Source organism: Nyctereutes procyonoides, unplaced genomic scaffold, assembly GCF_905146905.1.
Source record: "Nyctereutes procyonoides isolate TBG_1078 unplaced genomic scaffold, NYPRO_anot_genome, whole genome shotgun sequence".
In the NCBI taxonomy this organism is placed as follows: Eukaryota; Metazoa; Chordata; class Mammalia; order Carnivora; family Canidae; genus Nyctereutes; species Nyctereutes procyonoides.
Genome location: NW_026575049.1, coordinates 17,811,522 through 17,838,808, shown reverse-complemented (window position 1 = coordinate 17,838,808; position 27,287 = coordinate 17,811,522). Strand labels below are relative to the sequence as shown.

Here is a 27,287-nt window from a genome sequence, read left to right as displayed (position 1 = left end):
CCCTCACTGGCCCTAGAAGGACACCTCCTGCCCTCTGAGGGGGGGGTAAACCCCTGTTGGGTCTGCAGCCCTTCCTCCACTGCCTGCACGCCCCCCAGAATGTGAGGGGTCCTCACTGGCTGCCCAGTTGGGGGCTGGCAGGAGTGGCTGGCAGCCAGGCCCCAGGTTCCCACCTCTGCCTGCCCCAGGTGCCCCCAGCTTAGCGCTTCCAGAAGGTGCCCCACCTGCTTCTGAACAGCTGAATCTTGGGGAACAGTGTGGCTCATAACCGTGTCACCTAGGGGTCCTGGGGGGGGGACGTCAGCTGTTTGCCTCGCATCTCTTCCTTGCGAGAGGTAGCCACACTTGATCCGTGAGGCTTGAATGGGGCTGCCCCTGTGTGCAGGGGGTCCCGCCGAGGCCTAGCCTGTCTAGGGCCACAGGGAAGCCTCAGTGGGGGGAGACGGTGTGGGGCGGCCCAAGGACACAGCAGCACGTGTGGGGAAGCTGCAGACACGTGGGCACCTGGATGCAGCCGTGTCAGGCTGGCTGCACCACACCTGTCCTGTTAGGAGCTTCCCCCTTCTGCTGGGCTGGTATCCTGGGAGCCCGGGCCCTCACAGGGCAGGCCTGACGGGCCGACACCGTGTGGACACCCCAAGGGCTACAGCGGTGGTGCCGCTGCCCTGTGCTCTGTGCTCCTTCCCTGGCCGTCAGCCTTATTGCAGCCCCGAGTCGTCCTGGAGCTGCCCCAGATGGCCCCACAGCCGGAGCAGTGGGGACACAGGGCTGCCTCCCAAGGCCCCCGCTCTCTGGTGGGGTCTGCACACAGCGATGACTCACTGAGCGTGTGCTGGCTGAACCAGGCCTGCGAGGTACCCCCATCTCAGAAGAGGAGACGCCTCTGGGGTTCGAGGTCCAGGGGGAGGCCCAAGCCACGCCCACCGCCATCAGCTGCACCCGAGCCCAGGTGGATGGGTGGGGGCGGGTTCGCCACCAGATGGCGCCGGATCCCCCTCCCCCCACCATGGGGGGGGTGCAGGGATGCCAGGCTGTCCCCACCAGGCTGTCCTGCCCTGGGGCGGCCAGGGGCCAGACAAACCGCTCAACACTCCCCTGCGCGCCTGGGAGCCCCAAGGGGGACACCCTGCAACCTTGTCTGGCCTGGAAAGGGGGGCAGCAGGCAGAGACACACACGTGCCCCAGCGCCAGGAGGAACCCAGCCAACCAGCAGAGTGAAAAACACAGCTATATTTGATTTACAATTAACAAGATTTACAAAAGGGGGTAGGGGCGAGGGCGGTCCTGGCGGAGCTGCTCCCGGACCCCAGACCTGGGCCCGGCCTCCAGGACGGCCTGTCAGACAGGCTGAAACAGACCCTCCGCCTGCTGGGTCCCCTCTGGCCGCCTGGGCCTCGACGTCTGACGTCCAGCTTGACCTGTGAGGTGAGGCCCGAGGTGCGGAGTCCACCCGGGGTGCCAGCGCCCCACAGGGCCGGCCGGGTGAGGTCAGGAAGGCTTCGTACCGCTTCTCTCCTTCCGTCCCAGTGGGACAGACAGACACAGTCTGGGTGCCGGGCCCTGGGGGCCACAGGCACTCAGACCTCACCCAGAGAGGCCAAACCCAGGATGCAAGGCGGCTGCTGGTGCTCAGGGAGGGGGAGCGGAGGCCCAACTGCCCCCAGCGACCCAGCGCGGCTCCAGGGCGTAAGGCACGTTTGCGAATCACTTGGTGTGACACAGAACACCTGGTGCTGGTTCTGCAGGAGGGGCTGGTGCTGGCGGGCGCCCGGCAGTATTGCTGAGAAAGATGCTACACACACCAGACACCGAGGCGAGGGCTCCCCCGGGGGCGTCTTCCACATGCCCCGGGGCTCTTGCTCTGCTGGTGAAAGGTAAGGGCCTCGCCACTTGGCCTCGTCTTCAGGGGCCGCCCCGTGACTGACACGGGGCATCACGCACCTGTGCCCAGAGACCGTGGTGGCAGAGGTCCGAGGTCAGAGGTCTGTGACTTTGTTCTCCAGCGCAGCCGCGATCTGCTGGAGGCGAAAGGCCAGCTGCATCTTCTGCGCGGCGGGATCCTCCTCCAGGGCGTTGATGATCTGAGGGGGGCTCACGTCAGACCGCGGCGGGGACCCACGGCCCGGGCGCTGCCACCCCTGGGAGGACGGCCCTTACCTCGTCGTAGTACTTCTGCGTGTACTGGTAGAGCTGGTGCAGGGCCACGAGGGTGTTCAGGGAGTCTGTGTGCGCCTGGGGGGTGGGGTTGAGCGTTGTGACCCAGGGCGGGGGGAGGGCAGACAGAAGGCTTCCAGCTGTGGGCTGGCCACGGACACACACTCCCCCAGACACACCGACACGGCAGGCAGGGCCAGCGCAGCACCGCTCACAAACCCCTACCCAGGGTGCACGGGGCCCATGCCTGCCGGCCCATCATCCGCCCCCCCCACTTCTCTCCTGTAGGCACCACTGCACCCCGCCCCCCTCCAGAGCACAGTCCCTGCCCCACTGGGGGGCGCCCAGCCTGCAGGCTTCGGGGCAGGGGCAGATGGGGTCCACCCCGCATCTTCTCTCACCCGCGAAATCTCTGCCAAGTGTGTGTTCATGTCCTGGTCGCTGACCTGCACCATCTGTCGGATTCCCTTGTAATAACTGCAGGGGAGAGGGGGTGCGCTCAGGGCAGGGGTGAGGCCTCCCAGGCAGGGTGGGAGCCACCCCCAGGGGCCGAGGGTGGGTGCCAGGGTCGGGCAGAGGGGAGGGCACTCACTCCTCTACCATCTTCTTATAGGTGGAGATCTCCTTGGCATAGAGCAGCTTGTTGCTGGGGGAGTCCTGGGGGCACAGACAGGAGGGGGTGTCGGCGCGGGGTCCCAGACCCCGCCCCAGGCCCTCCTCCTGAGCCCAGCCTCAGACGCCCTCCCGGCCTGCAGGCTCCACTCACGCGGCTCAGCTTGTGCTCGGTGCGCGTACAGGCGTCCATGAAGGTCTGCGCAATGACCGACAGGGAGGCGTCCACCACCTCGTGAACGTGCACGTCGAAGATGAAGTGCGGGTTCTTGAGAATGTTCACCCAGAACCGGAGTGGTAAACTGAGGCAGGGAGACAGGGAGTGAGAGGCTGCGGACCGTGGGGCGGGGCGGGCAGCTGGAGGGGAGCCCCCACCTGTTGGTCTTCCAGATGTGGATGGTGTCCTCGTCCTTGATGTCGTGCTTCTCCGCCTGCTCGTCTAGGAAGTCGAAGAAATACTTGACGGCTGGTGGCACCGCGTGTCCAGGCGCCAGGACGCTCTGGAAGAAGTTGTCCACGAACTGCTGCAGTGTGCCCTGCAGGGTGGCGGGAGCGCTCAGCACGGAGGGGGCATGGCCAGCGCCCAGCCAGCGCTCGGCCAGCGCCCCCCCACTGCACCCACCTTGACGGACAGCAGACGTGTCAGGTAGATCTCGGTGATGGCCTTGGTGCGCTCCTTCTCCTTCACGCTGCCCCGCTTGGACTTGCCCTCATCCACCTCGTCCGCCGGCCGCACCAGGTGCCACACGCGGTTCTCCTCCTCCAGGAGGGCATGGCCTGCGGGGTGGGGCGGGGTGGGGGTGAAGGACCAGGCTGGAGCCCTGCACGCCCCTCCCAGCCAGGGCGGCACAGAGCAGGCACCAGTCCACGCCGAGAGCACAGGCTGAAGGGAGGGACTCACGCTCCCCGGGCAGGTCCGGCTGGCTGTCCTCCGGCTGCTGCGACACTCCCACCGTGGACAGGATGAGCGTGGCTCCGTCCCGGACCTGGGGCACGGCCGTCATGAGGGCAGGCCCACCCCGCGCGTGGCCCCCCACACCCAGGCCCCCCACTCACGTTGTAGTGCATCAGGGTGTTGATGCGCTTCCACCGGCCCTCCCGCTGGGAGGTCAGGTCCAGGTCTGACAGGATCTGGGCCGTGGAGCCTGGACGCCACTCTGGAAGGACACAGCCCAACACCTGGAGCCCGGCCCCACAGCGCCCAACTCCCGCTGGCTATCCCTCCACCGCCGGCCAGCCCGGGGCCTGAGGGCAAGACCCCTCCCTGGGGGACACAGGGACCTTGCTCACCGAGGACCACACTGTCAGCCTTTGGCCAGCGGGAGCACGGCTGCGTGCGGTACACCTGGTCGATGATCTTCTCCTTGACCTGGGAGATGGTGTCACAGTTGAGGACCTTGACTGGGATGGCATCTGTGCCTTCGTCTTGGACGATCACGCTCACTGTCTGCGGGAGGACACAGAGTGAAGAGCCAGCGTGGGGGCCTCGCTCTCCCTGCCCACCCCTGTGGGAGCAGCCCCGGCCCCCCATGGCCACGCTGTCGGGTGGCGGGGGCAGCTCTGAGACCCTAGGGCACTGGGGGCGGCCTGGCCTGGCCTTGTCCCCACAAGCCCTGGTCAGCAGACTCTCAGACGCCAGGACACGCAGTCTCTCTCCAGACGCCCTTGGGCCCCAACAGCTGCAGGGGAATCATAACCCCTCTCTGGACTCAGCTGGGCATGAGTCCCTAAATGGCCTCCAGCTCCCAGGACGGAGGCTGCCCAGAGCCCAGCGACATGGGGAACCCCGTCTAAGGCCCGCCCCCGCCCTGGCCCGGGGCTCACCAGGGGTGCGTACTCCACATCATCGCCCAGCAGCCCTGTATCGTTGAGCGTGTACTTGGCCTTCTTCTGCACGGCGTCAACAGGCCCCTTTTCCACCTGATGCTTGATGGCCTTGAAAAGCTTGTACAGGGGCTCGCCGGCGCTGTCCTGGAGCAACAGAGGGCAGCTCAGCCACGGGGGACCGGCCGGGCCCAACCCCCTGGGGATGCCACACGCAGGCGGACGTGTGGGGGGAGGGCGGGGAGAGCCACCTCACTCCTCCGCGGCCCTGGCCGGGCCACCGGGAACCCACCTTGAGGTACTGGTACAGGCAGATGGACATCCAGTTGGACAACATCCTCTCTACCACCGTCTCGGACCTGAGGGTGCAACGAGGTGTTCGCTGAGCGGGGTACTGAGGCCCAGCGGCTTCTCTGGGCCCCACAGCGCCCCGCCAGGCTTGGGGCCCCATCAGAATGCACACATCGAGCCTAGACGCCCCAGCAGCTTCCACCCCGTCCTACAGAGAGCAGAGGCCAAGGGCACCAGCGGAGATGCCCATGCTGCCAGCGCTACCGTGGCCGGCCACCCCCTCCCCACCCATGTGCGGTGGCTGAGTTTGCAGGCGAACTGGGCACGGCAGGTGCCTCACACACACCTGCGCAGCATCAGCTTGGGGTTCTTGGCCACCACGTACTGCTCCATGAGCTCTAGGAAGAGTGTGCGCATGATGTCCGTGTAGTACTCCAGCTTCCCATGCAGCGCCACTGTCAGCAGGGACGCGAAGTAGACCTTGGCGCGGGCGGAGAACTCGCGCTGGCTCTCCAGGGTGTGGATAAACTGCCAGGGCCGGAGGGGGCAGGTGGTGAGCGGGGGAGCGCTGGGGGACTCCCCACGACGGACACCCCGCCCCCATTGCCCCCCTGCCCCGCCCCACCCACCCCGGCCCCACTCACAATGACCAGAAAGGACTTGCTGTTTAGCAGGTTGGAGAACTGGTACAGGGCCTGCTCCACCACAGACCGCCGCGACTCGGGGATGTCCAGTCGGCCCGTGATCATCACGTCCTTGTCACCGTCCTTCGAGGGCAGGAAGAAGACGCGGTCGGTGTAGGTCTTGTAGTCCAGCACCGGGATGCCCGCCTCGTGCACGTCATTGGTCTGGTCCTCCATCTCGATCATCAGGTCTGGGGGGAGGCCAGGGTGAGGCAGCCTGCCACCCGCCCACCTTCGTCCCCAGCCTTCCAGTCCCAGGAGGTGCCCTCCCCCAGAGACCCCAGTCCCAGCAGTGAGCCTCCCGCCTGGCTGCCCGGAGGCCCTACCTGTGAACTCCTTCTTGCAGCGGTCCCGCACGCTCTCCTCCAGGCCCTCCAGCTGGGACTTGATCTTCTCATATTCGCGCTCCGCCTGTTGGCTCTTCCTCCTGGGGGCACAGGGAGGTCACTGGGCCTGGCCTGCATCAGGCCGCTCGCTGGCTCAGAGCCTGCGTGGGGTGCTGTGTGTGGCCAGGGGGCTCACCAGTAGCAGTAGACAGACACGGCGATGACCACCACCATGGGCACGATGACCAGTGGCAGGATGAGGCTGAGTGGCACGTCGCTCGCCCTCGTGTCATACTCCACACGGCCCAGCACCCACTCCCGAGACCCGAATTTCACCTGCAAAGATGGGGCATATGTGGCTGTGATTGAGAACCCCCCCCACCCCTACCCTCCCCTGCCCCTGGGGCCTTGGCACACACCCCCTACCCCTGCCCTGCCCCTGGGGCACAGAGCCCCATGACCCCCACGCCCCCACCCCAGCCCAGCGCCCACACGACCACACGCACGATGAACTCAGGCAGGTTATGCGTCGTGTCCCGCTTCTGCCGCCGCTTCGGGGGAGGCTGCACCTCGGGAGGCTCGCAGTACAGATCTGTCTCTGTCAGCGTCTTCATGATGCACCGTTCAGCACCAACAAAGGCCTCGGCCTCGTGAAGCGTCATTGCCTTGTTGAGGTTAGTGCCCTGGGGGGAGCACACGGCCCAGAGGGAGTCAGGGACACCTGGGCGGCCTCTCCTGCTGACCACCCACCCTGCCCCCACCCCTGGCCAGTCCTCACCCGGGCATGGATGAGCTTGTTGACCTGCTTCTTGACGCCCCCTGTGAAGTTCTCAAAGGTGGGGTCGGCCACATACTCAAAGGCCCCGGCCTCAGTCCTGAGCAGGGCACGGTGCCCGTCCATCTGGATGAGGGCCGTGAGGTTGTAGGCCTCGGGCTCCTCGGGGACCGCCGGGGATGAGAACACGACCTTGGAGTCGTTGTAGAACACGTATTCCGTGCCCACGACCTGCAGGCCGAGGCCAGGCCGTCAGGCCCCGTGGCCCAGGGCCCCTGCCGCACCTCCCGGGGGGCCCGCGTGCTGAGGACTGACCGTCGTGGGCTGCAGGAGCCCGGCCTCCCGCCGCTGCCGCCAGGACTGCAGGGGCTCGGCTATGACCACCATGGCGAATCTCTGGATGAGGCTGAAGCCCTGGCCCGTGACGTTGATGCTACGGCCACCACTGCGGACAGGGGGCAGCGCCTGAGAGGATGGACCTGGACAAGCCAGCTCCCGAGTGGGTGCCCTGCCAAGCTGTGACCCCGCCCCGCACTTGGGGTGCAGGTCTGTGCACACGAGCACCCGCGACCGTGACTGTGAGCACTGCCATTGCTTGTCAGAAGTTGGGGGGGGCATCTGGGCTTCTAGGAGAGCTGATCTAGGGGTGCAGTGGGGTTCCCTGGAGGCTCCCCTGCTGTGCAGACCAGCCCCACCGCACCCTCAGAGCCTAGTGGGCAGAGGACGCCTGGGAAGTAGCCGAGGGGGGTGAGCACATGGTGGGGGCCCCCAGCTGGCCAGGAGGGGAGTGAGGCCGCACCTGACAAAGCTTCGCAGTGGTTCGAAGGCCCGCAGCACTGGGTTCTCACGGTAGGTGAAGAGGACGCCGGGGCTGGGCACCCGGGAGCCCCCGTAGTAAATCTCCAGGGGCAGCTCCCCCAGCACGGACTGTGGGCCGGTGACACACTGTAGCTGTGCCCCAAACTGCGTCCTGGGGGTGGGAGCTGCTGATCAGTGCTGGCCCCGGCCCTGGGGTCAGTGGGCCAGGTTGGCCCCACTGCCCCCACCCCGTCCCCCAGAGATTCAGTAGCCCGCGGACGACACCCACACTTTACAGGGGACGTCGTTGAGGGTCACCCGCACGTCCTCCTCAGAGCCCGTGTCCAGATGGGTGCCGCTGATGGTCAGTGTGGTGCCTCCCGCCTGTGGCCCCTGTTTTGGGTCCACGCCGAGGGGCTGGGGCTGCTGAAAGAGGGGCAGACGCCTCGGGTCAGGGCCAGGCAGTGGACGCACGACCCCGCCCCGAGTCCACACGCGACCCTCGATGGTCAGAAGTCAGGCACTTACCTGGTAGGTGAACTGGACATGGGGTGGTGAGTGACCCAGCTTCCCGTTGACGTCCACCACGATGCCCCCGGTGATGGGCCCCGCCGCAGCCTCAATGGCACACACGATCCTGGGTGAGATACCAGCCGGGAGGACGCTCAGCGGTGGGCACCCGCACGTGCCTGGACCCATCCTCCGCCGCCGCCCGGTCACCCGGCCCCCTGCCCTCCAGGCCGTCCACTCACCGGGTGGACACGGAGTAGCGCTCTGGCTCAAAGGCGCAGTTCTGGCCTGCCACGGTGACCCTCTTGACGTCATCCGCGGTGACCCCCAAATTGGACCCCAAGATCGTGATTCGAATGCCCCCACCCAGTGGGCCCGTCTCAGGATGGATCTGGAAGGGGCAGAGTGCAGCTGACCCAGCAGCTCGGGCGGGCAGGGCTGTGCGGGGGGGCTGCGGGGGCGGGTGCAGGAGGCTCACCCTGGTGATGACGGGCGGTGGGCACTCGGAGGTGGTGTTGCTGCACAGAGCCTCGTACACGCACCTGCCCTGCCCAGCGCACCACACGCACTTGTACGCTGGGTCAGCTGCCAGGCACAGGCTGCAGTCACTCCGGCCGAAGGAGCAGTTGTACAGGGTGACTGGACAAGGAAGGGGGGTCAGCAGAGCCGCCCTGCCCATCCAGCCCTGCCTCCCGCCTGCCCCCCACCCCCCAGCCCAGCTGCCCACATACCTTGGAGCTTGCTGTCAACGTTCTTGCCATAAGACTTGACGTACAGGTGCAAAGGCAGGGTCTCGTTGGTGTCGTGGGAGAGCTGGGGGGACGAGCAGGGACACCCTGTACTTCCTGCTCCCACTCAGACCCGGGGTGACCAGCGCGCAGTGGCCCACGCAGTCCCCTCACAGCCAAGGGGCAGCAGGGGAAGGCCTCCAGGTGGGAGGAAGCCAGAGCCTCACGGATGCAGACACCCTAGGCCACACTCCCTCTGCACCACCCCCTGCCTGCCCTGGGGGCCATACCTTTGGGGTCCGAAAGAAGAAGGTTCCTGGTTCCTGGGTGCTCACCGGCTCCTCAAACTTGAGCAAGTCACTGCCCACGTGCAGAGAGGAACCCTGCAAGGAAGTGTGGTGAGGACGCCTGGACGCCCATCCCACCCCCGGCCCAGCGCCGGCACCTCTCCGCACCCCACACCCGTCGCCCCAGCCACTCCATCTCAGGACTGCGCAGCCACCCCCAGGCATCCCCGCCACGGTCACCACCACCGTGTGGCCCCCATCCCAGCCTCCCAGCCGCCTGACACCCAAACCATAAAACTCCATCTCCCACTCTCTGCCTTTGTTCAAGGCCCGTCTGAATGACCCCATGTCCCACTGGCTTCTCTGCCCCCAAATATGTGGGCAGCACCTCCCTCGAGTGCTGGGTCCTGAGCCAGGGGAAGCTCCAGTGAGCACCAGGCACTTTGACTCTGGTTTTGCAAGAAAGGGGCTGTGACCGAGCCCTACAGACCATCCAGCAGCCCCCATGGCCCCTCCCGGGCCCCACGAGCGCCCCCACCTTCACCGTCTCCAGGTTCTTGCCCTGGAAGGTCACGTCTGTCTCGTGGTTCATGGGGATGACCAGGGGGCTGGGGTTCAGGAACTGGGGGCAGTTGTCCTCCTGGAGGGAACAAGGCTGGTCAAGTGCTGCCCCGCCAGCACCCAGCAGCCCGGCTCCCAGCTGGTGCCCACGAACGCTCACCATGTGAGCGCGGACAATGCCATCCTCGGGGTTGGGGGAGGCCTCCCGACACTCGTGGTAACGCAGGTCCCACTGGCAGGTCCAGCGGTTGCTTGTGCAGGAAATGCACCTGGAGGAGAGGGCAGTGAGGGGTGCCGGCCACAGCGCAGGCTGGGCAACGGGCACCCTGGGCCAGCAGGACACTCACGGCAGGTTCTCTGCCAGGCTCATGGCCTCCCGACAGTCGTAGAATGGGTACTGGTGGGACGTGAGGAAGGTGTTGTTGCGTCTGAAGCGGAGCTGGATGCTCACGGCCACGTGGTCTGCAGACGGCAGATCGGGACGACATCAGGCGGGCACCGGGCGGGTGGGCAGCAAGGTGTGTCCCCGCCCCCCCCGGCTGCCCCAGTCCCCCCGCTGTGTGGAGGCCTCACCTTGGCCGGCCGGTGTGCGAGGAATGGTGTGCGGGGAGTTGCAGATGACCACGTCCCCTTCTACGCGGGCAGCGTGTGCCGGCGAATTCCCGAAGAGGCACAGCAGCTCATCCTCCTCGCTCAGGGCTGGGAGGGGGCTGACGGTCAGCTGCACCTGGGGAGGGCAAGCGGCTCACAGTGGGGCCCTCCGCCCAGGGCACCTGCCCTCCGCCCACGCCAAGCCCTGGGCAGGGATGGGGAACCCAACTCCTCACTGGGAACAGGCCCCTGTGCTCGTCCCAGGTCATGCGGGCCAGGGGAACCCCACAGAGGGCAGGCTCCTCGTCCACAGCCTCCACCAGTGGGAGGCCCACCCCGGCCCGGCCCCGGCCCTGCCGCCCGCGCCACGCACCTCGCCCTGCGCCCGTCGGCTCATGTTCTGGGGCTGCGCTCCGGTGACAGCCACACAGGCCTCGTCACGGCTCCACAGCCAGTGGCCGCTCTCCTCTGCCCGAGGACACTCGACCCTCCTGGTGCATCTACAGGGGCAGGGGTGGCCTCAGACCTGCGCCTACTGGCCCACCCGCCGCCCCCAGCCCCCCAGCCCCCCGGCCCCCCTGGGCACTCACCGTCCCTCGACAACGCACCAGCCGCAGTAGGGGTCCTGCGAGCTGCGGCACTGCTGGCAGCTTGGGTAGCTGTGACACTCCTGGACCGGCAGCCGGAACACCTGGGTGCAGCAGCACCGTGAGCCGGGCCGCCACAGGGACCGGCCCCTCGGGGTCACGGGTGAGGGCCCACCTTTATCTCTGAGCCTTAAAAACCTGTCGCCAGCGGGAGGCCTGGGGTCCAGGGGCAGCAGCTCTGAACCACCCCGCGGCTTGAGGTGCCTGGGATCGCGGGGTGTCCAGGGGAACAAGGGGCCCGGCCGCCCCGCGCACCTCGAGACTTCTCAGTGAAGGGGGCCTGGCCCACGTCCCCCTGGTCAGGGCCCCTGCCTCTGCTCAGAGCAGACGCATCGCTGCAGCCCGAGACCAGGAAGCGGCCAGACATGGCTCGGGGTGGCACCGAGGCTGCCCCGCACCCCCTCCTCCAGGGCTCCTCGGCCCACCTTGTCCTGGGTCATGGCATAGAGACTGGTCAGGTTGGCAGACAGTGCCAGGTCCCGCTTGATTCTCTTGTTGATCTCCACGAGGATGGAGCCGTACTCTGTGGAGGTGCCGTCCGGGGCAAGGTACACCTGCAGGCGGAGGGCCGCGCATGAAGACAGGGCCGTGCACAGGTGGCCCCTGGGAGCCGCCCGCCGCAGCCCCGGGCCTCACCTTGAGGACCCGGCCGTCGGAGGTGCCCAGGAAGGCGACTGTGTGGCCGTTCTCGGCGGTCACCACCACGGCCGTGAGGTTCAGGCCGCCGCGCTGCAGCACAGCCGTGGCTGTGAGTCCGTCTCTGCTGCCCAGTGGGTAGGGCAGGTGCTCCGAGCCGCACGGGAAGCTCTCGCTGGCGCCCTGTGGACCGCGGCGTCAGCTCTGGGCATAGGCCCCGCACCCTGCTTGAGGCCTCCCAGCCCCGTCCCCACACATGCCCCCGGGGGCCAAGATCCCCCCCGAGGGAGCAACCCGCGAGTGGGACCCGGCTGGTGACAGCTCGCCCCCGCGCAGGGTGTCCTCACAGCTGGTGCCGCCCGGACACCCACGGGAGCAGGTGCGGAGGCCACGTACCGTTCCGTGGCCGCCACACTGGATGTCGCCGTGGAAGGGCTTGTAGAAGGTGTCTCGGCCCGCCTCCCGGGAGCCGGTGTAGCAGGCGTTGCGGTTGGCCTCCATCTTGGCGTGAACCTTGTCGAGCGGGAAGAGACAGAGGCCCGCGCGGGGGCCCCCGGCACTCCGGCCATCCCTGCTGAACACGGCGTACAGCACCCTGCCGGTGCCCGGCCCAGCCACGGAGGCCGCCAGGCACGTGCTGAAGCAGGGCGCCTGGGGGTCGCTGGGGTCGCTGGGGTCGCGGCACTGCAGGTCCAGCTCCAGGTAGGAGTAGTAGAAGGGGTCCTGCTTGCACATGCGAGCCAGGAGCGTGCGGTTCCGCGGCGGGTGCTTGTCCTGCTGGTTGAAGACGAAGAAGACGTAGAGGCCGTCCTCAAAGGCGGCCACAAACTGCTGCGTGTTGGCGGACAGGTACCCGGCCTTGTAGGTGGCGTGGTCTGTGTAGGCCTCGAAGGCCTCCCTGCCCTCGGTCCGGTCCAGCAGGCGTGTGCTCACAATGATGCCATTGTCGTGCGGCCCGTTGCCTTTGCCCACGAACAGAACGCGCTCGCCGCCAGGGCTCGTGGCGCTCACCAGCCCCACTGTGCTCACACTCTCGTCGTTGCTGGCCACGAAGGACTTCTCGCCACTACCGTCCTCGTAGAAGAGCAGCGTGGAGATGTTGTTGAGCGCACGCAGGGCACAGATGCCCTTGAAGAGGCTGCCGCACTCGACCAGGCGCTTCCCGGGAGCGTCGAGCAGCAGGAGCTGGTTGACATTGTTCGTCTGCACGGCCTCATGGCACTGGCTCGGCTCAATGGGCGGCGTGCACTTCTTGTTGTCCAGGGCCGGGCCGGTGGCCGCCTGCTGCTCCAGCTGCAGCTCAGCGCTCAGCTGGTAGAGCGCGTTCACCGCCCCCAGGTACACCACGCCCGATGCCTCATCCACCACCAGGTGGTTCAGCTCCGTCTCGCTGCGGAACACGTCCAGCTTTCGGGGCCGCAGGCCTGCACCTGTGACCCCCAGGCCCAGGAAGGTCAGCGCCCAGAGCTGCAGAGCCATGGCCCCCCGCTCCCTGTGGGAAGAAAGCAGGGTCAGGGGAGCCCAGCCTGGAGGAGGCACGCAGAGGAAGCAGCCCCTCCAGGGCCTCTCCAGACATCCCCCCCAAGAACCAGAATGTAGGCCAGAGGGGGTTCCGGCCCTGAGCCCACCCCAGGGGGACCCAGTCCCTCCCTGCCTCCCGCACAAGGGACTGGGCGCCCTCCTCTCCATGGAGACTGACTCCCAGACCTTCTCGAGAAGCTCAACCTGTAACCCAACCTAGCGACGGGGGACGGGACTCTCTGGCCACCACCACGGGAGCTGCAGGTGTGTGTGGCTGCCCCTGGGGCTCACACACCTCCAGGGCCTCCATACCTCCAGGTCCTCCACCTGCGAGGTAACAGAGCACCTCCTCTGGGAGGTCCCCCAGGCATTCACGCGTGTGCTCTCCCCACACCCTAGGACCCCAGGGCTCCAGCTGATCTGAGGGCACCCAGACCATGAGCCCCAGTGCACAGGCCCGGGCCAAGAGGGCAAAGGCCTGGATGTGCCAACCGCTGACCACACACCTGTTCTACACCTGACTCTCGGCACGTGCTGCAACCTCACAGGAAACACAGGGACCCAGAACCTCACATGGAAAGGAACTGGAACCAGCTGTGTGAACTGAAGGCCCCCACTTTCCTCAGTCGTCTCTACTCCCCATGTGGGGCTCGAACTCAACCCCGAGATCCAGAGTCACACGCTCCCACCGACACTCCCGCCGACGGAGCCCACCAGGCACCCCGGGACACATGAGAGCCACTCGGACCACAGCCCAGCCCTGCCTCCCCGTCCAACACGCCAGCTAGCCCACCCGCCAACCCCCAGGCCCGGACCCCAGGGGGCAGGACCCCGGGAGGAGTTTCTAGGAGCTGCCAGCCCTCGAGGGGGGCCAGGTCAGGCACATACGCAGGCCCAGGCGTTCGTGTGTGAGGGCTGAGCCGCTGAAGCCAAGGTGGACAAAACATCCCCAAGTTAGAGGATGTGAACATGTGGTTCTTCCCCCAAGTCAGGCACGGGGGCCGGGGAGACCCAGCAGGGCCACTTGGCCTCTAGACCTCCTCCACGCTGGGGGCTGGGGTCCCCCCGGGACCTGCTCCATCCTGGTCCGAATCCCCTGGGCATCCATCCTCTGCTGGGCCCTGCACCCAGCCTGATGCCTAGGGGGCCAGACCCGGGCAGCAGAGGGTAAGGAGGGCCTCAGACAGCCCACGCTGCCTTGCCCTCCCTGCATGTGCCCTCACTCCTCTACCCTGAGAACCCCTCTTCCAGGAAGGCCAAAAGCCACGTTCTCTGCTCCTGGGCCACAGGAGGCTTCGGAGCGCTGGCCCTGGGCAGGGAGGGCTGTGCTTGCTGGCATGAGCCGGCTTCACCTCCGCACCAGACTCCCTTCTCTGCTTGGGCCACCAGGCACCCCTGACCAGGCTGTGTCTTTTATCCCCTGCCACTCTCCATTCTCAGGACCACAACCTTCCTCACCCCCGGAGCAGTGTGTTGCAGTACAGCCTGCAGTGCTGCCGGCCCCCTGGCTGCTGCGCCACAGAACCCCCACCCAGGCATTAAGGGGACACCGCAGGGACCCAGGAGGGCCCCTGGCTGCTGGGGGCAGAGGCTGGGCAGGCGGCAGGAGAGCCAGGGAGGCCCCAAGGGGGTGACAGGGCTGGGGGACGGCCAGGCCTTTAGTCAGAGCCGGCAAGGTTTCAGGAGCCCGACTCCCAGGCTGCCCTCCACACAGAGGCCGGGCGCTGGGCACCCGTGGGCACTTCCCGGTGCCTCGTCCCTCCCTGTCCCTCCCAGGGAAGAAAAGGGCCGCGGGCCTGTCCCCTCGTCCAGCCCCCGCCCCGTGACCCAGGGCCGCGTCTGGGCCCAAAGTCCGCTCGGCGGCGCCGGCCAGGGCGACAGGGGCGGGCCTCGGGGCCCCTCGCCTCCCCGGCCAGGCCGCCCCCACTGGCAACTCACCCCGCTCACCCGGCCCCACGCTGCTGCAGACCCTGGCCCAGACCCGGGCCCGCCCGGGGGAGCCGCCGGCTGGAGCGCGGAATGAATGGAATGTTCCTGGGGCCCAGGGAGGGAGCGTGGGTGGGTGGGGGCGGGCGCAGGGGCGGGGCCAGCGGCAGCGGCGGAGGAGGCGGCCGCGCGGGCGGCACAGTCCCCAGTCCCCCAATCGTCCCCTGACCCCCGTCCCCCGGCCCCCACCCAGTCCCCGTCCCCCTCCCTGTCCCGGCAGCAGTCATTCCTCGCCACCCCCCCCGCCCCCTGTGGACCCTCTGTGGGTCCACAGGCTGCCGGGACTGGAAGCCACAGCAGGTGGAGAACTCTTGGGGCCTGCTCCATCCAGCTCTGAGCCTCCCCCAGCCCTGCTAACTCACAGCCTTGGGGGGCACCCAAGAGGCAGACGGGTCGCAGTGCTTAAAAAGAAAGCTGCGGTCTTCTGGTCTTCCTCCGGTTAACATTAACATCCGTGTCACTAGTCCCTCAGCGGGGAGGCCAGCGCGGTCCCCCCAGGGCCCCGGGGTCTGCTCGAGCTAGACCAGATCCTGCCCAGGGCCCCTCCGGGTGGCGGCCACTCTGAGGCTTAAATCCCAGCGTTCCAAACTCACCCCGCACCATTAGAGAGCCCAGATCACACAGGGTGGCAGGAGGGCCCTAGGTCAGAGGCAGCGGGTCCCTCCCCCCTTCCAGGGCAAACAAAGCCTCAGGTGACCCACCTGACCAGGAGCTCAAGCCTGTTCGAGGCGCCAGGCAAAGCCGGCAAAGCTTCCTGCCCCTAGTGTTCCTACTGTTCCTGGAACGGGCGCTTCCTGTTTTGAAGGCAGCCCCAGGACCCCTGGCTCACCGGGGCTGGCGGGGATTTCCTCAAGGGCATCGGCGGCCTTCTTCCTGGCTGCGGTCCAGAGGTGCACTTCCAAAAAGTTGCACAAACTCCGGCTCGTTGCTGGCCCAGAAAAACGTCTGGGCAGGCTTGCCTCCCCGAGCCCAGATTCGCAGCCCTCGCGACCCAGAGCCCGGCGCCTGAGAGCCCGGCGCCTGCCAGTGTCAGCCAGCGTCAGTGGAGCCCACCCTCCTGAGGAGAGCAGGGCCTCGGGGAAGGGGGGACAGGAGGTGGGAGGGCTGCTGGCAGCCCCCAGGGCCAGGGCAGAGGGAGAGAGACACAGAGAGACAGAGAGACACAGGCCGCACGCACAGGTGGGGGAGAGAATCTCAAGTGGACTCCAGGCCGGGCATGGAGCCCAATGCGGGGCTCGATCCCAGGACCCCCAGCTTAGCCGACGGAGCCCCCCGTGCGCCCCAGGGCCCAGCCGGACCGGAGCTCAAGGTCACCCACGGTCACCCACCACCCGCGGCAGGGGAGGCCTCCTCTAGTCTCGCCACGCGGCGGCAGCCCCCTTTGCCTTCCCCAGGTGGGGCCCAGCCTCCACTCACCGAGCCTCCAGGAGTCCAGCTCAGTCTCCGCCCTGCGCCAGCATCAAGATTCTCTAGGAAGCAAAGGAGCAACAGTGGTGTCACCCCAAGCCTGGCCTGCCTCCGACCGTCCACTCCACAGCTGGAGGGGGAGCAGCTCAAGGGGACACCCCCGACCTCCTCTGCCCCCTGCAGCCTGCTCCCAGCATGGCCCTTCCTCAGACACCGGCCACTGGGTCCCTCGGGCCACCGGGTCCCTCCATCTGCACCCCAACCCCAACGCGCACAGCACGTGTGGCCTTTCCCAAACACAAGCATGGGAGAAAGGGGGCAAGGACCAGTTTCCTTTTGTCCTTGGTCTGTGGCCACCAAGTGCCTTTTTTCAGCCAGGTAGGTGTATTTGGTTAAAACACAAGTTGAAAACAAACAAACACAAGTTGCTTTCTGAATAACAAGCAGACGGGTGACCCCGAGCTCTGCTCCCAAGCCCTGTGAACTTGCCTCACTTCCCCCCTGTGAAACGGAGACAGTCGTGAGCTCCCCGGGGACTAGTGAGTGATTCATTCACGAGAGCTCAGCCCGTCACTGCAGCAGCCCTGCTCCTGTGTCCACCGCCCCCCTGCAGGGGACGCCTGTCCATGGACACCGCGATGGCAATGCAGCAACCACCGGGCACCCAACCGGGGGACCCCAAAACACACGCTGGCTGTGCAGGGGGTGGTGGCCACGCGGGATTCCTGCATCTCTGTGGGTCTAACTCCTGAGAAGTTCTAGAAGCCGCCTTTCAAACTGAAAACAGTAGTAAAGCCTGGGGGCAGGGAGGCCAGGCCTCGGTAGCAAAAGAACTTCATTTACCAGTTTCGGAAAAAGTCTCACAAGGACATGTTCACGCATCGTCTAAATGCAGAGACTTAAGCACTGGACGCTAATGGGTGCCTCCCCCAGCGTCCACACCCCCCCCCCCCCCCCGCCAGCCCCAGCCCTAGAGCCACCACCTCTCCTGGCCAATCCCAGGCCCCACCCCCCAGGACCAGCCCACGCCACGGGCCCCGCGTGTCTGGGGCAGCAGGCGCCAACACGGAGCCGTCCCCCTGCGTCCCTGCAAGGCTGGGGCAGGAGCCGGGGCAGATCCGAGGGAGACCAGCAGGGGCGGGGCAGGGGCAGGGGCTCGGCACTTCGGGTGCAGGGCTGAGGCACAGCCTTGGTCAAAGGAGCCGGGGCCACCCCACAGGCAAACTCAGGGGTGAAACCCCTGGTCAGCAGACGCAGCCTGGCAAGGAAGCAGCCGGGGTGCACATGGCCTCCAGGGCCCGCCCTCCTGTCTGGCATCTGTCTGTCTGTCCGACCATCCACTGCAGCAAAGGTGAGGGCAGCTGCCTCCCCCCGGCCCACGCCCCCCACGCACCAACACCAGGCTCCTCCAGCAGACACTTCCCGCAGGATGAAGCCTGGGCCCGTCCTTCCTCAGCCACCCCGGCGGCCGTCCCACGCCAGGGTGCCTCTGCCAACTCCCCAGCCGCGCCCCCCAGCGCCCCCAACAGCCAGCGTCATGGGCTCTCGGATGGCCACTTTCACTTCCCTCAGAAGGCAGCTCCCGCGATCACAGGCCCTGGAGGCCTAGGGCCCCCACCTCATAGTCTCACACCCACCGCTCCACAGGCGACAGCCTCAAGGGCAGATGGCTGGAGCCAGGCTTTCGGGTTTTTTGTTTGTTTGTTTTTGTTTCCAAGATTTTACGTTGATCTCTACACCCAGTGTGGGACTCGAACTCACTACCCGGATCAGGAGTGTCAAACTCCACCCCCTGAGCCAGCCGGGTAACCCCGGAGCCAGCCTTTTGGATTCAAACTCCAGCTCGGTCGCTTTCTATCTTGGTCAGGTGGGTAGTTCACAAGGCCACGCTGTGCCTCAGTTTCCCCGTGTAAAGTGGGGGTGATAACATTAATCTCAGTGAACTGCCAGGAAGGGTAAGCAAACCCTATGGAAATCCTAGGGCTGTGCCTATGGGAGGCGGCACTCTGGGGGACTCGTCACCACCTCTGCTTTGCCACCCCCAGCCTCGTGGAATCCTGAGATAGCCACCCTGAGCTGGCCTGTGTGACAGTCCCCTGTCTTCTAGGGTCTGGGTCATCCCCGACGGGCCTGCCACAAGCGCATCTGCACCGGGAGCTGCCGGATGTGCACCTGCGCCAAGCCAGTGCCTGGGGAACCAGCAGGTGCCCTGCAGCTGACCCCCAACCTCACACAGGGCTGTCTCCTCCCATAGGCGGGGCAGACGGAGCAGGAAGCAGGCAAGCTGCCAGATGGGTCCCTGTGGTTTCCCTTGGGTGCCATCTCCCTCTAACCCATGGTCCCCAGGGCCCTGGTGCGGGCAGGTTCTGCACCCCCCACACCCCAAGGAAGGTGAACAGAAGGCACCCGAGAGGCGGGTGCCTCCAGCCCCCAGGGCTGGGTCAGCCCTTCTTCCCAGGACGCTCTTCTCTGCTTCCCGCTAACAGCAATCGGGGAGGTGGGGTCCAGCTTGGGGCGGCCCTTGGCCAGGTCGGGATGGGGGGGGAGGGGGCCCAGAGGCCCGGGGAGCACAGGCGGGGGTGGAGGGGGCAGGTGTGGGCGGGGGTGAGGGTCAGGTGGGCACAGGTGGGGGGCGGAGGGGGCGAGGGGAGCCCCGCCGGGCGGGGAGCCAGCCTCCCGCGCCGCCCCTCCCCCGCCGGCAGCTGGCAGCCTGGGGACCGGGCCTCAAGTCTCCCGACGAAAATGCAAATCTGCAATTAGCGGGGAGCGTTAAACAAATCAGAGGAAACAAAACAGGCCGAAGCGCCCGCAAATCGCCAGCAAATCCGAGCCTCGGCTGTTTCCAAAACAAGCGCGAGGGGGGGCGCGGCCGGGGCGGGGGGTGGGGGGGGGCGAGCGGGGGCAGCGGGAGCCGGTCCGAGGGGCGCGGGAACAATGGGGCGCGGGTCACGAGGGCGGGGCGCGCTCACCTGCTGCCGCGTGGCGGCCGCTACCTGCGCGCGGTCCGGGCCGCGCCCCCCGCCCCCCGCCGCCCCGCGACCCCGACCTGGGCGAGGCCGAGCTCCCGCCGCCCGGGCACCGAGGGCAGGGGCGGGGCGGGCGGGCGGGGCTCCAGGGACACACTGACGTCGCAGCCCCAGACTTGCGTCAGCACCACAGGAGCCTCCCACTGGACCCCTCGCCGCCGGTGACGCTCCTACCTGCCACCGTGGGGCCGCCCTGGGCGCCGGGAGCCCGGCCTCTGGGTCCCCGTGGTAAGTCCCCACAGCCCAAGACCCCAGCACGGCGAGCACCCGACGGAGCCGCCGTGGTGGCTTCTCAGCGGCCCAGCCCAGGAGGGGTGAGCTGGGCCGCCTGGTCCGGCCCTGCCCTCAGGTGTCCCTGGGGCTCGCTCAACAAAGCCTGTGTGTGCTCGAGCCCCTCCCTCCCCGCGCCTGCCCTGCAGCCCCTGCTCTGCGGCCCCTGCAGGTGCCCAGGGACAGCTCCCTGCGGCGCCTCCCCACGCCCCTGCCCTGCATCCCCTGCAGGTGACTACAGATGGCTCCCTGCAGCCTAGCCCTGGGCCCGGTGGCCCAGAGAAACCGGATTACAGTTCCGGTGGCTGACAGGGCGCAGACCCTCGGTGCAGGCAGCAGTCGCCAGCCTCCTTGGCCCCAGGCCCTCAGGGCAGCATGGGCTCCGTTAGACTCGATGCCCGTGCCCACCACCACCCAGTCCCTTCCTCCCGAGCCCCAGCCACCCGCGCTGAGGCCCTTCAGGATGTGCCCACCGGCCAGGGCCCAGGTCACTGCTAGGACAGCAGTGCTTGCTCACAGCCCCACAGCATCATGCTCTGCACCAGCCTCCGGCCCGCGGCCCGCTGACCCGTCCCATCGCTCAGCCCAAAGCCCGACAGCTTCCTGTGTGCCACCGAAGCTGCTGTGTGCAGGGGGGGCACATCTCCCCCCACCCCGCGCGCACAGAGCCTCAGGCAATACCCCAGCAGATGGCAGGGACCGACCTGGCCTTTACGCGGCGCGAGTGGACATCCTCCTGAGATAACCGGCGGGTGGCCTGTGGTCGGATAGCCATAGAAGGAGGGGGTAAGGTGGGGAGGTGCCGCCTGAGGGTCGGACCCCACAGGGTGTCCACGGCACAAATGAGGCATGCAGCCACTGCACGGGTAGGAAGAGCAGCTCAGACGGATGCCCAGACACAGAAGGGCCCCCAGTGAGGGGCTCAGTCCCCTCGTGCCCCACATCCATGAAGGAGGCCGACGGCTCCCGGCGGGTGGGAGCGGCTGGTTCTGATGGCGGGGCCTCCCTGCCCGTGCCCCTCCAAGAGCTGCTCCCCTCCGAGCTACTCCCACGCATCTGCCCTCCCAGGCTCACCTCACAGCTGGCTGCGCACAGGCCAGGGCAGCCTGAGGCTCACAGCAGCTGCGGGGCGTGGAGCAGCACCCCCCAGCCCCCTTCCTGGGCCGGGAGTCGGGGGGGGGCAGACGGGGGCGGCCGCAGGAGTGAGGAGTAAGCAAGGCCTGTAATCTCCCCATCAAGTCTGTCAGCGCCTCGGTGGTCACCCCAGCCCCGCCTCCTCTATCACTCCCGAACCCCACAATTAGCCCAGGGCGCCATGCCAAGCCGCCACACTAGCCACCTCTCGCTCACGTGACCACACACGTGCAGGCACACTCGTCTGGGATGCCCACGAGGGACTCTGCCGGCGCCCAGTGCGTCCCCAGAACAAACAGCAGCGGGGAGGAGCCTGGGGTACCCAGCGCTGGGGCCACCCCGGTGCTGGCAGGGCGGAGGGGCAGGGCCCGTACGCAGGCCGCCTGTTGCCAACCAGGTGTCCAGTGGAGGCCAGGTTGGGGGCCCCGCCAGACGCACAGGGCTTGGTGTGCTGGGCAGGGCCTGGGCCAGGCTAAAGGTGGGGCAGCAGTTGGGACCCACAAGGGAAAATGGCCAGAGTTTGGGGAGGGAAGAGGGACCGGGAGCCCAAGCGAGTAAAGGCCCCGCTCGGCTGGAGGGGAGCTGCCTGCGACGTGAGGCAGGTGCTGGGGAGGCACCAGGGTGGCTGCGCTCTTGGGGCGGAGGTGGGCGCTGGCCTCCCTGGGAGGCACAGGGACGAGGCCCAGCTCCCTGAAGCCCCAGCGCCCCTCCCTCCCCTGGGTCTCCCATCCCCGATGGCTCCTGAGGTCCCTCAGGGCGTCTCCCCCATCAGGGGCGGCAACTCCGCAGCAGTGGGCTGGGGGGGGCGCAGGTGGACCATGCAGGACCCCCCACCGCGCGCCTTCTCCACCAAGGCCTCGGGCTCTGCGGACAGCCTGCGGCGGGGGTGGGAGCCTAGGATCCACGTGCAGATCCCCACCTCTCTACAGCCGGGCCCGCATGGCCAGGTCCCCTGTCTTACCAGGCTGCCACTCTGGGGCCCCTGGACCGCAAGTGCCACAGGCTTCCCTGCAGCCCAGGACAGACCCAGGCCTCCAGAGCCAGGGCGGGGGTGGGGGCATAGCAGGCGGGGACAGCACCCTTCCTGTCCCCCATGTTGCCCGCTGGGGCCTCTCGGGACCTCAGCGCGCCCTCAGCCTCCAGCAGCCAGCTCGGGGTCGCTGCGGACTGGGCCCGTGGTGTGCAGGCTCAGGGGACAGGGACCGGGACTCGAGGGCCAGCCAGAACTGCCCTGGGGGCACATGCCCCGCCTGGTGGCTCTGCTGACACAGGTGGGTCCTCAAGGGCTCCCCGTCCAACAGTTTTCTCTCTCGCTTTTCCTGGCAAGTGCGCCCAGCCGGGCAGCGTTGGGCAGAGATCTGAGCTCCCCACTGGGCCTGTCATCCTGAGCCTCATGTGGGACCTGCGGGCCAGCGGGCGCCACCCTGGGCTTCAGTCTTGGTGCAGCAGCGACCTATCGGGGCAGGGCTGCTGGCAGGGCTGGGGGCAGAATGCAGGCTGCTCCCCAAAGACGTCCTCTCCCTTGCCGTGGCCCCAGGGCCAGGACTCTCCCAGCACCGCCAGGTTCAAAGTCACACCGTCCCAGGGCCTGGAGACCAGGGTGTGGACGCCGGCCACGCCCTGTCCCCAGATACCCCATCCCAGCCCGGGGGACCCTCGCACGCCCAGCACGCTGCTCCCAAACACTTGGGGGGGTGGGAGGGTAGCCATCAGCGACACTGCATTGTGGCCCCGGCTCTGCGTGAAAGGGGTGCTGGGATGTGGGGGGGTGCGGAGACCCCTGAGACGAAGCGGGACACAGACAGCCAGCTCCAGGTGCGGGCCAGCCCTGCCCGCGTCCCTGTGAACAGCCTGGTCACCGTCCTTGGCCACGGCAGGCTCCTTGGGGGCCCTGGGTCCAGCCACTGTCATGACTTTGTGAATCATGCACGGAGCAGACGAGCGGAGACCCACGTGGGTGGCCTTCGGGCAGGACGGTGGCCTGACTCAGGGCCGGGCAGGGAGGCCTGGGCAGCTGAGGGGACCAAGGTCCTCCTGCCCTCGAGGCAGAGGGAAGCAGGCGCCCGTCAGGAGATGTGAAACCAGGAGGGGAAGGGCGTGTGGGGTGGGGTGGGGGAACCAGGAGCACGCCACCCCCCCCAAGCTGCCCCCGCTCCCCGAGCTGATCACACGCCCCAGATCCCAGATCCCGGTCTCAGCCTGTAATTTGAGTCCAAAGACAATTAGCCACAGGCGGCCCCACCCCACCCCACCCTCAGCCCCACCCCAAACACAAACACCCAGGAGGCTCTGGACAGACCTCTGCCCAGCCCCAGCCCTGGCCCAGGCCCTCGCCCCAGGGAAGTGGGTCCCCCCACGCCCCTCCCCCCCGCAGGACCCCCACAGCCCCTCCACAGGGCCAGACTCGGGCATAGCTTCTGGTGGGATCCGCTGGCCTCAGCCTCCCCCAGACCCACACCCGTGTCCAAGGCAGGGGTGACCCAGGAGGCTCCTCAACAGGGGAAAAACGCTCACACGCACCCCCGCCCGCCCCCAGCGCCACAAGGCCGGACGACCATGGCTGCAGCCTTTGCTGGCATGTCAGGGTGGCCCTGCCTGGGTCAGAGAAGGGGCCCCGAGGGAGGGTGCTGGACCCCATGGCCTCTCCCCACCAGCGCACCCCTGCCCCCGCCCAACGTCCCAGGGCTCTTGGGCTCTGGGGCCAGGGTGCACGTGCCCGCAGTGGTCTGAGGCCTGGGGTGCCCTCTTGGGAGGGGTGGGCCGAGGCCATCTGGAGCCCTCCCCAGGCCTCCAGCCCCCCGCAGCGCTTTCCAATCCAATCTCTTCCGCTCCACCCGCCTGGGCGAGGGCCAGGACCCCGGGCTCCCCGCGCCGCCCAAGCTGCCAGCTCCGGGACAGTCCCCGCTGGGCTGCCAGGCACCAGGCACAGCGTGGGGGCAGGCTCAGGTACGGACCCTGGGAGCCCACCCAGTGGCGGCCGCGTCCCGGACGGAGACCCACGAATGCCTTTGGTTGGTTCCCCTGGGAACCCGCGGGTGTGGGCTGGGCAGTCAGAGGCTTGGGGTGTCTGTGCGGCCCTCGGTGGCTGGGGTGGGGGTCTCGCCTGGAGCAATCTAAGTCCCGCCCCTACCTGTTCCCCTTCATCTGTGGGAAGCATCAGGTGTGAGTAACTCGCCAAGGTGTGTCCCTGAACCTGAACCCGCAGCGTCCCGGGCCTTCAAGCGGGCCTTCAAGCTACGTGTGCTGGGGCTGAAAGGGTCCCCAGCCTGGGCCTCTCCCCGCCCCACCCTGAGGACAGGACCTGGGGCCCCTCCAGCCTAGTGGCCCCTCCAGCCCTGTGGCCCCCCTGGAGGGGCCTGGGTCCACTCCAGGCCACCAGGCAGGCCTGCTGGGGCAGCCTCTAATCTCCAACCCAAGGGTGACGCATCCCCTCCCTCCCACCCCGCCCCCGACCGGTCTGAGCAGCCTCGGGTGGCAGAGCTGCCCAGACTTGCCGGTCCGTCCCTCCCTCCCGGTGCTCTCAGCCCTCAGCCCCGGAAGTGGATGCCTCTCCCAGGGCAGCAGCCTCCCCCCCTTGGGTGGCTGGACACGGCTGGATAATCCAAAATAATTCCTTTTTGGCAGGCAGCCGGCGGAGGAGGGGGGACTCACATTCCAAACCCTTGTTTTTCTCAGTCACTTCCCTCCTTTCCTGGAGCAAGGAACCCCTGGCCAAACCTCAGGCCTCCTGAGGGGCCCACCCCAAACACCGAGGTGCTCCCCCCTTCGCCGTAGCGATCTGGCAAGAGGTGGGGGGCTCAGATCTGTGGAGCCCACCTGTTTGTCCTTTATCTTCTCTGGGAATTATTAAAAACTGAGACGACACAAAAACACCAAGCAGGGTCAGCCAGGGACCCTCACCTCAGGGCGGGGGACGGGCTCTCCACCAGCCGCTCCACCCCGACTCCCAGACTGCGTGTGCAGGCCCCACCAGGGCAGCGTGTGGGCTGCAGGCTCGGGTCCCGCAGCGCCCTCCACCCTGCTGCTCCCCCGGCCTCCATGGGGCCCAGCACTGGGCTGGGGCAGGCCTCAGGGGCTCCCTGCGCAGGCACAGGCCAGAAACCCCTCCAGGCCCCAGAACACGCCGCTGGCTTTGGGGCCCAGCTTTGCCCCCAGTCCTGACCCCGCACAGACCATGGGGGCACAAATAGACCCTTTCCTTCCTTTTCCAACTTGTTAGGAACAGCGGCTTTAGCGACGTGGCAGGAAGCTCGGGGCTCGAGTTTCGGTACCCCAGAAATCTGCTAATCAGCCTGAGCACGGAGGAGTGGGAAGGGCCGTCCAGGAGGGCTTCCCGCAGGAGGAACCCTGGCGAGGCGGAGGGGGAGCGAACGCTCAAGGCCGGGGTAGGTGCCTGGACCACGCGGTTCTGGGGCTTCCTGGGCTCCAGAACGTCCCCGAGCCCGCACTGGCCAGCAGACCCGGGCGGCCTCCACAGGCCCCGAGGACAGGCAGGCAGGCCGGGCCGCGACACCAGCTGCCCTAGTCCCACCTTCTGGGCCCCGCACAGCCCGGGGCGCGCAGGGTGGTCCCCACCGGAGCCCCCGGGCGGCTGCGGAGGCGCAGGGCGGCGGGTCCAGCCTCCCCGGAACCGCGGCTGCGGCGGGGGCGGCTGGGCGGGGGCCGAGCTCCGGCGACCGGGAGACTGCACCCGGCCACGGCCCGGTCCGCGCAGGCGGGAGCGTGGGCGCGGAGGGAGAGGAGAGAGGGGAGGGAGGGGCGGGAGGGCGAGGGGTCCCTAGGGCGCTGCGCGCGGGGCTCCCCGGGAACCTCCCCCCGCCCGGCGCCGGGCCTCGCCGGCCACCTGGGAGCCCGGGGCGCACGGACGGCCGAGGCCCGATCGCGTCCGCAGGGCGGCAGCGGCCCCGGGTCCCGGCGCCGCGGAGCGCCGACTGGGACCGGGCGGCGCCCACGGCGAGGCCCCCCGCTTGCCCCGCACCCGCGTCGCGGTACCTGCACGTCCGCCGCCGAGGCTCGATGGCGCCCGGGCCGCGATCGGCGCTGCGCTCCGGCCCGCGCGGCTGCCATGGAGACGGGCCTTTGTGTGGCCGAGGAGGGGCCGGAGCGCGCGGGAGCAGCCGCCCCGCCCCCGCGGGGGAGGGCGGGGAGGCGGCGGAGGCCGGCGGGGCGGGGGCGGGGGCGGGGGCGGGGGAGGGGGGAGCAGGGGAGGGGCCCGGCCCAGCGGGTCCCGCCGCTTTGCCTCACCCGGGTTCCGGCCAGCTTCTCGGCAGGCGGTGGGCAACCCCCCTCCCGGCCAGGCCACCACCTCTGCTGTCCCCCAGGGGGTCCGGGGACTGCTGCGCCCTGACCCGCTCCCAGGCGCCACAGCCCCCCCCTCTTCGTGAGAGGTGCTCCCCAGGTCCAGCCCCCAGGCCAGCAACAGGGCTCACCTGCCGGCTCCCGCCCAGGCTGGAGTGCTGAGCAGCAGCTGGACACTCAGGGACGAAGGGGGCCATTGCCCAAAGCCTCGCTCCCCCCACGATGCCCCCTCCCTGGCCTGTCCTTCCAGCACACTCACTTTCTCCTGTCCCCTCCACACCCTCCAGCACCTCCTACTGTTCAGCCCCCAGTGACCAAGACGGCCCCAGCCCCAGGGAGCTCCCAGGAGGCCCTGAGCCAGGTCCACACCAAAGCCCACCCCATCCCTGCTGCAAAGGACCCCTAATGTTACCAAGGTTCACAAGAAGGCCAACTTATCAAAAAAGGAAGTTAAAAGACAAGCACTGTCACAGCAGAATGTTTTAATACCAGAATGTGGGAAGGCGCTATCCCAGACTGGAAGGGAATCTTTAAATAAAGCACAGGAAGCCCCCGGGGGGGGGGAGAACTGTCCTTCCTGTCCCTGCCCGCCGCCCCCCCCCCCCCCGCAGCCACCACACAGCCCCTCCAACCTCGAGGCCCCAGGGACCAAGCACAAGACCCTCCGGGGCCAGTGGGCTCCTACCTTGCAGGCCCTCGGGGCTCTGGCGGGGCGAGGGGGGCAGGAGGGCCCCTCCTCCCTCCTGTGCTGACCTGCTAGGGGACAGACCCAGAACACCAGAGCTGACCTCATCCCAGGCGCGAGCAAGGAAGCTTCTGGGGAGAGAATGCAGCGGGCAGGACTGCCCAGCTCCCACAGAGCCCCCGCCAGAGCCACATCCGTGCAGGGGTCAGGCTGCGAGGGAGAGGGAGCCTCGGTGGCTGCCGACACTCCTGGACAGGTGCTTCCTCAGCCCTGCATGCTCCAGCCTGGGACTCCTCCCCCCCCCCCCCCCCCCCCCCCCCGGGCAGCAGTGCCCCTGCCCACAGTGGTCACTAGGATGAACTGCTGTGAGGCACAGACGGGGGCCTCGGCTGCATCCCTCAAAGCCCCAAGGGAGGACTCGGGGAATTGGGGGGACCTGGTTGGGCCACCCTGGAGCGATGGTGGCTAAGGTCCCTAGGGGCTCCGAGGCCGCCCTGCAGCCCCTCCTCCCTGCAGCCTGTGTCCTCCAGCCCTTCG

The 27,287-nt window shown here is 67.9% G+C and overlaps 1 protein-coding gene across 6 annotated transcripts; it reads right to left on the bottom strand.

Annotated features, from left to right (window-relative positions):
• Positions 1-1,215: 1,215 nt before the first annotated feature.
• PLXNB2 (plexin B2) lies at positions 1,216-25,876 on the bottom strand. Of its 6 annotated transcripts, none has more exons than XM_055328584.1 (38): positions 25,760-25,876; positions 16,347-16,399; positions 11,820-12,915; positions 11,424-11,606; positions 11,213-11,341; positions 10,731-10,831; positions 10,514-10,640; positions 10,123-10,276; positions 9,897-10,011; positions 9,710-9,818; positions 9,527-9,628; positions 8,992-9,084; positions 8,705-8,786; positions 8,452-8,612; positions 8,216-8,364; positions 7,992-8,100; positions 7,753-7,889; positions 7,465-7,635; positions 6,981-7,110; positions 6,669-6,896; positions 6,397-6,573; positions 6,087-6,226; positions 5,891-5,991; positions 5,526-5,755; positions 5,228-5,409; positions 4,883-4,949; positions 4,591-4,737; positions 4,057-4,213; positions 3,823-3,923; positions 3,668-3,752; positions 3,389-3,543; positions 3,142-3,302; positions 2,921-3,068; positions 2,747-2,811; positions 2,556-2,631; positions 2,158-2,232; positions 1,942-2,081; positions 1,216-1,864 (listed from the first exon to the last, which is right to left on the bottom strand). In XM_055328584.1, exons 3-37 carry the CDS (start codon positions 12,900-12,902, stop codon positions 1,977-1,979), a joined length of 5,535 nt encoding a protein of 1,844 aa, XP_055184559.1. In that variant the 5' UTR covers positions 12,903-12,915; positions 16,347-16,399; positions 25,760-25,876; the 3' UTR covers positions 1,216-1,864; positions 1,942-1,976. The 6 variants fall into 6 exon arrangements, with proteins under 6 accessions (XP_055184559.1, XP_055184558.1, XP_055184554.1 ...); XM_055328583.1 differs by having other exon boundaries at positions 1,216-1,861; XM_055328579.1 differs by having other exon boundaries at positions 1,216-2,081.
• Positions 25,877-27,287: the final 1,411 nt, after the last annotated feature.